Genomic DNA, 8,946 nt, shown 5'->3' on the forward strand with positions numbered 1-8,946 from the left:
GAGGAGGAGCCAAAAAAGGGCAGAAAATCCCAAAAAGGGGAACCCAAACCGCAGGGCTTCCCTGACAGGAAGCAGCTGGGTCACAAAGCTCATCCCAGTTCCCAGGGGTGATGGAATCCACGTCAGCAGGGCCTCCTCTCGGGCATGAGGATGGTTTGGAGTTATTTTTTATTCAGTGCGGCAGTTCAGGCTCTTCAGGCACCCATGGGTTTAGGATGAGACCTAAAAATGTTAAGGAATGTTGTGGTGTGAGACCAGCTGGAAGCAGGCGAGGAAAAGCAAGGAGAATTCCTCCTGGATGGCCAGGATTGACTCTGGAAAGGGGCACTGGAGGGCAGCATGGTAGGGACAGGACAGGGAACACCAAGGAGCAGTTCCTGCCCTGCCCAGGCAGCATAAAAAATCCAAAATTATTTCCAAGCTTCACAAGGCTCTGCTCCCATCCCTTATCCCAAACTGTGGCCTTCCAATGCCTAAAGGGGCTCCAGAAGAGCTGGAGAGGGACTGGGGACAAGGCATGGAGGGGCAGGACACAGGGAATGGGTTCCCACTGCCAGAGGGCAGGGCTGGATGGGAGATTGGGAAGGAATTGTTCCCTGGGAGGGTGGGGAGGGGCTGGGATGGAATTCCCAGAGCAGCTGGGGCTGCCCCTGGATCCCTGGCAGTGCCCAAGGCCAGGCTGGACATTGGGGCTTGGAGCAGCGTGGGACAGTGGGAGGTGTCCCTGCCCATGGATAAATCCCACCACTGGGTGGGATTTAAGCTCCCTTCCCTCCCAAACCATCCTGGAATCCCATGATCCCTACCCTGGTCCAGCCCATCCAACTCTCAGCTTTCCTTGGTTTTTAAGTCTTCTGAACATTTTCTCCAAATGAACACATGTTTTTCCCCCCCCCAAAAAAAATTCCAGGCAAGGGGCACTGGGCACGGGGATTCCTTGGATCCAGGGGCTGGGTGCCAAATCCCAGTCCCCAGCCTGGAGCAGTGGCCGCTGTCATACCAAAAGCTGCTTCTTACTGTCCCTGTGAGCTCATCCCAGGGACCTTCTCCCTTTGAAATTCCAGTGGGGAATTCAGCTCTGAATTCTGTGGTTCTGAGATTCACCAGTGGAACCCTGTAAATGCCCCGTTCCTGGGAGAAAAGCATCCAAAAAATAAGAACAAAATTAAAAATTAAAGCTAAGTTGAAAAAAAAAAAACCCAACAAATTCTCCACAAGGATGGGGCTCCCAAAAATCCCATATATTCCCTGTGGATTTCCACAGCTGCGTGGAGGGTAGGGAGCTGGGAATGTGGGGTTTGTGGGATCTCCATTCCCACAGCAGGAAGCAGGGCTGGGAGGTGTTTTTGCTGCCTCAGCCAGGTGGTTTTGGTGAGTTTTGGAGGTGCTTTTCCTACAGCAAAAAGGAAAACAATTGCCAGCTGGAGGATCCACCACCTGTGGGAGACAGTTTATGTTTTTCTGGGAATCAAAATCCCACCCAGGAGGATGCAGGAGGCTCCAAGCAGGACCGAGACCCAGGAATAAACCACAAAACCAAAATCTTGCTCAGAAACCACACCAGACCCTTCTCTTTTGGAAATATCCTTTAATCCATCAGTTCCAGCTTTGCCCCCGTCCACAGCACCCCTCAGAACGTGGGACACGGAGCCAAGGAGACCCAGAACAGGATTTTTTTTCCAGGGAAAACCCAATCCCCCAGGACAGGAGGGGGAGAACCAGCAGAGGGTGAGTAGAAGGACAAATTCTCTCCAGCAAGTCAAAGGTACTTAGCAAGGGAATGGAATTGCAGCCTTCCCGGATGCCTCATCCCGGTGCTCTGGAGCTGGATGGTGCCAGGGGGAGCTGTGGGATTCCCCAGGAACAGCCAGGGGCTTTCTTGATTATTTTTCTAATTTTTTATTCTTTTTTAAATTTTTTTTTCCTTAAAGCTGAGAGTGAACTTTGTGTGTTTGGGGCTTTTCATGCTTTAAATACAGCAGGAGGCAGCTCCTCCCTGAGACCCAGAGCTGCTTCCGAGGGAGGCAGTGGACCCACGGAGAGGTTTTGGGGTCAGACACTGCAAATTTGGGGTTTTGGAGAGAAAATTCAAACCCAGCAGCTCTCCCCACATGCAGGAAGCCACCCAGGGGCTGCAGGGAAACCAACACCCCACATTTCTGTGTGTTTTCTGCACAGATTTAAAAGCGAGGAAGAAAAGGGTTGATGTGGATGTGGGCTGCAGGTGTGGGCTCCTAATCCATCCTTCTGCTCCCTGATCCCACTCAGGGCACACTGCCCAGCAAGAACACGGCATCCCATCCCCGTGGGAGCTGTGGGACAGGGAATAGCACTGGAAAAGCCTTGGGAAAGGCAGAACAGCCCTAAATTAAACCAACCCCCCATCCCAGCCCCCCAAACCCCTCCAGGGCTGCTTCCAGCCCTGCCCTTTCCGGGGAAAAAAGGGGGAGGAAAAGTCCTTTAATAAAAAAAAAAAAGTCCTTTAATAAAAGACATTCCTGGCAGGGGATGAAGTTGGAATGCAGCTGAGGCTTTCTGCAAACACCCTGAGTAAGTCACCAGGCAGAGCCTTGGCTGGGATGGATTTGCCCCCAAGGAAAGGAGAATTAAAAGGTAAAAAGCTGCTGGGAGCACCAGGCTGGGGCTTTGGAAGGGCTGGCTGGGTTCTTCCAGCTTTGGAATCCAATAAAGGAGGGGTGGAGATGGACTCATTTTGTGCCAGTGTCCCCTCTCCTACGGCCAGCACTCAGCTCTGAGCCTTCCCCAAAGGCAGAGTGACGGATTCCACGTTTGATCCATTTAATTTGCTGCCTGGTTTTTAACATAGATTACTCTTTTTCTTTCTAAAATTTCATTTAAATGTTCAGCCCAGACAATAAAATATAAAAAAATACCCACCTGGGCTGTGTGTCTGCTGCTTCCAACCATCACAGATTTGGGGCTCAGTGTTACAGAAGAATCTTTGAAGTCCATGTGATACAGAATTCGGAACTTCCAAACAAATAACTCTGCAAAAAACCCTCTCTTCTCTCAGTTTGATGTGATCAGCAGGGCCAAAAAAAAAAAACCAAACCAAAGCCTCTTTCTGGTGATGATAAATTGCACATTTTGTTGGAGGATCCACCAGCAACAAAGAGACGTGGCATAGGAAACAATGGTGGTAATTTTTATTTTACAGCTTTATACAGAAAACTTCCAACTCTCTGCACCCCACCGAGTGTTAATAGCACACCTAAAAATGAATGTCAGGTAGTCAACATTCCCAAAAGGTCGAGAACTGAGTAAAATGTACAGATTACTGAAAGCTACGACATCACTACGAGGCAGGCATGGATTTTTTGTTGACTTGAATAGCACCGTCAAGAACAGGTTCTTTATTTGAGAACTACAGTGAAGAATAAAAAAGTAGTCAATGGTAAAATATCATCCAACCCAAAAAAATCTCTAAACAACCAAAAAATAAAGTTAAACTACCCTCTCTTCTCGCCCATGATTTATAATGTTATAAGTACTGTACAATTCTCTTTGTTTCTGTAATAATATTATTATTATTATTATTAAAATGCCTGATATTTAGTGGCACGAGTAAAAAAATTAAAATAAATTAAGAAGCAGAGGCCAATCACCGGACAGAAAGCTTCGGACATGGTCAATGAGCAACACTGGAATTCTGGAATTCCCTGGACACGGACAGAGGCAGGAGGAGGGTGCTCCGGGGTTCACTTGGCTGGCATCTTCTCTGCCATGTGCTTCTGCTGGCTCTCGGCGTGTCTGGGGACAGGGAGGGGCTGTTATTCCCCGTGCCAAGGAAAAGATGGAAAACCCAACCCATCTGCTCCGGCACCGAGCTGGGAATTGTGTTTTCCCAAGGAAAACACGAAGTTTTCCGGATCTCTGCCGGGGCTCCTTCCTGGCAGGAGGGTGGGTGAAGGGCCAGGCCTTTGGGTTTCTCCAAACCCCAAAGTGGTTTGGGGCAGCTGGGATTTTTCCCTTCCTTCCCACAGGGATGGCCAACGCCTCTACCCCAAAAAAAAGAGGGATGGGAACAGCCAGTGCCCCACCATGCCCAAAAAATGCCATTTATGAATTGCAGGGAGGAAGCAAAGCACTTCCCAAAACACAGGAGGAGATCCCAGGATATGAGGTGGCACTGACACAGCTCCAGCTCCCATCCCAAACTTCCCCCTCACCACTTGCTCTTCATTTTTTTTCTGAGCTTTAATGCTTCAGTCTGGAATCACAGTCCTGGTGTGCTGATGCTACCCAGGGCCTCTTCTTTCCCAGCTCCTTTCATCCCACACCTTTACACTTCTGAATAAAATACTCAGAATATTTTGGAACACTTTCTATTTCAGAAGCGCATCCCCAGTCATCCCAAAGGAAAATGCTTCCTGAGCCTTGCTGCCAGAGGATGGAGTCCTTTAGGGAACCTGCCCATATCCTGCAAGGCTTTTTGTTTTAGCAGTTATTAAATATTAATATTTAAGTGGTTCCAAAGTTCTCCCCCTTGTCCAGCCCTCCTGATGGCAAAGACAGATCTCTGTCCAGCCTGGCCTTGGACACTGCCAGGGATCCAGGGGCAGCCACAGCTTCTCTGGGAAATCCATTCCAGGGCCTCCCCACCCTCTCAGGGAACAATTCCTTCCCAATATCCTGGATGGCAAAAGCTTTAGTCCCAGAATTCTGCTGGAAGAAAAGCCCCACACGCTGCTGATGGTAAATGGGGAGCTGTGAGGGGAGAGAAATTCCTGCTTCACCTGGTGAGATCCTCGATGTCCACCAGCATGGCATCCTGCTCCGTGTGCAGCTCGTCCCGGATCAGCAGCAGCTGCACCAGCTCCTCGTTCAAGCCTGCTCCAGGGAGAAATGGGGTGAGTTTGGGATGTCCTGGGGGGACCCCAGGTTGGGATCTTCCCCACCAAGTGCCACATCCACAGGGCTTTTAAATCTCTGCGGGGTTGGGGACTCCATCACTGCCCAGGGCTGCACAGCCCTTTCCACTGAGAATATTTACATTTATCCCAGAGAACTGCTCTTAATTAAAGGAGACTGACCCCAGAATAATTAAGCAATTACCACTTACTTTCTATCTGTGAGTGAAGGTCATTGACTATCACCTGTAGCTGCCCGATGGTCATGTCCCTTAGGTCAGTGGGTTTTAAACTTCTCTTCATCAGGCATTCACTGATATGAGGCATATGTGGCAGCTGGAAAGAAATATTCACTATTTTACTGCTTCCTTCCAATATTTTAGTGTTTCCTTCCAGCATTTTACTGTTTTCTTCCAATTATTTCTATTTTTGAGCATTTTGTCCCCTCAGTTTTGCATCCCCCCCTCACAAACAGGCAGCAACGACTCCACCAAATGGAGGCCAAGCATCAACACAACACTGGGCCCAAGGCGACTAGGATCAGGAATGTTTGATGGAATGGGGGGTGAGGGTGATGGTGACAGCCCTGGATGAAGGCAGGAGTGCTCAGGGATGGGATGGGATGGGATGGGATGGGATGGGATGGGATGGGATGGGATGGGATGAACAGACTCCAGCTCAGAGGATGAGCGGCCTCAAGGCAGCACCAACCTCCAGCATCCCATTCCCTGCACCCATCCTGCTCCCACAACTCCTTCCAGCTCCTGAGGCCAATCCCTTCTCCACCTCTCCTCCCCATGTCTCTCATCCCTGTGAGCCAGAGCCACCAGTGGTGTGGATGTCCCAGGGCTGGAGTCCCCCCTGGGGTCACCCCCGGCCCCACTCACAAGATCCGCTACAGGCGACTTCTTCCTGTTCTGCTTTTCCACCTCCACCTGCATCTTGGCCATGGGCTTTGCCATAGCCAAGGCCATCTTGGCCTCAGCCTGGAGCTTCTTTTGCCTGGTGAGGAAGTCCATGTCATCCAGGGACTCCGACTCCTCCTCCGTCGTGTCTCTGTCGGAGTAGGATGAGCTCTGCTTGCTCTGGGGAAGCAAAGAAGCCACAGCAAAGTTTGACCTATTTTTGTGCTCTTTTCTACAGAACTGTGAAGAGCATGGGTTTATCTTTTTATCTTAATCCACAAGATTATCTTTGAAAATCAGAGTGATTCCCAGATAGGGCTTCTGGGCTTTGAAGGGAAAGAGGAGCCAGCAGATCAGTAGGTGCTGAAAGGCCACACAGGTTGAGCTGGAGGGAAACACCTGGGGCTGTGGTGGTGTATCCACTAAGGAATGTCATATCCAAGCAGGAAAAGAGAGGGAAGCTGCTGGGAGCTGATACCACTCCATTCCCTGATTGTTCTCAGGGCCAAAAAGAAAGGCAGGAAGGCAGGAAGGAAGAAGAAGGAACCTTCATGTGAAGGTCCACAGCAGCCAGGGGTGTTTCTTATCTGTCCCTCAGCATCCCGCACTTTACTGAGGGCTGAAAATGCTGCTCTGGGGTTTAGAGTTGCTATTTTAACAGCATCAGCTTCCTCATGGATTCCCTGCGGCTTGGGTTGAGTTCCCAGACCCACCATGGGTGACAACGGTGTGTCCAGGCTGGTCTCTGTCTTGCTGTCATCGCCATCGCTGTCCTTGTCACTGCCACTGTCGTTCACAAAGCAGATCTGCAGGTTCATCCCACTCTGTAACCTGAGGGAGGACAGGGAGAGGTGGCCCCGCCGTCCCCTGGGGCTGGGGCTGCCACCAACCCCGTGCTGGGGTTCATCAGGTGACCAGTTCAGCGTGGCACTGGGAACTCAGTGTCACTTAATGCCAGGGCTGCTACCACCATCTGCTGATAAACTGCAGAATTACCCCCACGCTGCAGAGGCTTTTGATTCCTTTTTATGATCATTATTTTGGAATATCATTACTCTTTTTGATTATTCAGCTCTGATTACATTAAATAAACTATGTAAAACACAACAGAAGATATGGAATGTGTTGCTATAAAAAGTGCATAAATTATTGGCAAATAAAGAATAAAAAAATTACAGAGAAAAGTATAAAGATAGAATTAACATACATAGTATTATATATTACAAAGTATTTTGTCAGTGGTGGAAATTATTTATTCACTGTTTGTATCCCAGACAGTCCTGTAACACAAGAGTTTATTCCGGTGTTTTCCAGACCCCCCTGCTCCATTGCTGGATTGGGACTGATTAACCCCACCCAAATTCCCCTCCCCAGGAATGATTTTCTCTGGATACAGTGGATCAGGGAAGGGCATCCCAGTGCAGGCTGAGAGAAGGGAAAAGCACTTCTCCAGGTGAGAGATCCCAATCCATCACCACCTGCTGGAGATGGGGAATCCTCCACATCCTGCTGCCTGTTATTCCTCATTCCCAGTGTGGTGGGAGCTTGTACTGGTCCTTAGGAACAGCAAACTCCCATTTTCCATCTATTTCTGTGGAGTTTATTAGTTACTACTACCCTAAAATAAATAGGATAAATAATTGTTTGTGGTTAAGGAGATGAGGCCCTGGCAGAGCAGCTGTGGCTGCCCCTGGATCCCTGGAATTGCTCCAGGCTGGGCTGGACGGGGCTTAGAGCAGCCTGGGATAGTGGGAAATGTCCCTGCCCATGGATAGGGAACTGGATGATCTTTAAGGTCCCTTCCAACCCAAGCATTCCACGATCCTGCTCTATAATTCCATACAAAAACATGGGAGCCACGTCCTGCAAAGGTTCCTGCAGGTCCTGGAACAGGGAATACTTCTCCTGGATTATAAATATTAACAAACACCAAAGCCTTCAGGCACAGCTGGCAATTTCTGGGAGCACAGCTGCCAGACCCTGATGAGCTGCGTTAATTAGAGCCGTGCTCTAATTATCAGACAGCAGCTCCTGGTTCAGCTGTAACTACACACAAAGCTGTTTTCCCTTTCACATGATCAGAAGCTCAAATTAATTCCACAACTGTACCTGTCCCCTGGAACAGCAGGATTCCTCCTGGATTCCTGCCTCCCTAAGACTCCTTTCTTCTCCCACTCCATGGCAACAGGCAGAGCTTCACTCCCAGCATGGGAGGTGTTTGATACTTCACCCAGCTGAACACAAACAGGACTTTCTGGAGTGTATTTGATGCAAAAATCTTAAAAATCCAAGTGAGGAACCCATGAGCAGCTCCAGGGATGGAGCCATGTCTGAAGCAGAGCTTGGGGATGTGGCGGGGAGGCAGGAGGCCATGTTAGAGCTTATTTTGTCCATTCTCTGGTGCTTTCTGAGCATGAATCACAGAATCCCAGAATCATGGAGGCTGGAATTCCCAAAAGGTTTGGGTTGGAAGGGACCCTAAAGTCCATCTTATTCCACTCCCTGTCATAGGCAGGGACACCTTCCACTATCCCAGGCTGCTCCAAGCCCTGTCCAACCTGGCCTTGGATGCTTCCAGGGATCCAGGGGCAGCCACAGCTCCCCTGGGACACCTTTTCCAAATCCTGAATGAAAACCTGAAGGAAACCTCATCCAAAAAACTTCACCTCATTTCCTTTATCCCCTAAACATCCAAATACCTTTCTACCCACTTTGAAATGAGGATTTCCCCACATCATTTACGAGTATCCACATAACACACAAGTACTGCAAAGAAAACAAGGAAAACTCAGGAATAGGGCTGAAAGCAAAGAGTGAGAGATGGTCCTGGGATGTTCCACCAGAGAGATCCCCCACTCCCCAGGCTGCCCTGAGGTTTTGGGCTCTGGCTTACCGGGAGGACAGGCTGGGCTTGCCGCTCTTGCTGCAGCTCGTGTAGAGCCCGGGGCCATCGTCGAAGAAACTGCCCAGAGCCAACTTCTGCCGGATGGACTCGCGCTCATTCTTCTGGGCCTGCAGGGGAGGGACAGCGAGGGATGAGTTTGGGAAGGGACAGCGAGGGATGAGCTCTGGGGAGAGTGAGGGATGAGCTCGGGAAGGGACAGGGAGGGATGAGCTTGGGAAGGGACAGGGAGGGATGAGCTCTGTAAGGGACAGGGAGGGATGAGCTC

The 8,946-nt window shown here is 49.8% G+C and overlaps 1 protein-coding gene across 3 annotated transcripts in view; it reads right to left on the reverse strand.

Moving 5' to 3' along the window:
- Positions 1-3,145: 3,145 nt before the first annotated feature.
- The window catches only part of LOC121670947 (schwannomin-interacting protein 1), a 16,271-nt gene continuing 10,470 nt past the window's right edge, over positions 3,146-8,946 (reverse strand). For all 3 annotated transcript variants that reach the window (XM_042041946.1, XM_042041944.1, XM_042041945.1), the window contains exons 2-7: positions 8,670-8,788; positions 6,490-6,607; positions 5,759-5,956; positions 5,084-5,207; positions 4,758-4,851; positions 3,146-3,771 (exon numbers count right to left, since the gene is read on the reverse strand). In XM_042041946.1, coding sequence (XP_041897880.1) covers positions 3,720-3,771; positions 4,758-4,851; positions 5,084-5,207; positions 5,759-5,956; positions 6,490-6,607; positions 8,670-8,788 — 705 coding nt within the window. In that variant the 3' untranslated portion in view covers positions 3,146-3,719. The remainder of the gene's footprint in view (positions 3,772-4,757; positions 4,852-5,083; positions 5,208-5,758; positions 5,957-6,489; positions 6,608-8,669; positions 8,789-8,946) is intronic.

Source organism: Corvus kubaryi, unplaced genomic scaffold, assembly GCF_017639235.1.
Source record: "Corvus kubaryi isolate FWS band 111438036 unplaced genomic scaffold, C.kubaryi_AGA036_p1.0 37397, whole genome shotgun sequence".
NCBI lineage: Eukaryota > Metazoa > Chordata > Aves > Passeriformes > Corvidae > Corvus > Corvus kubaryi.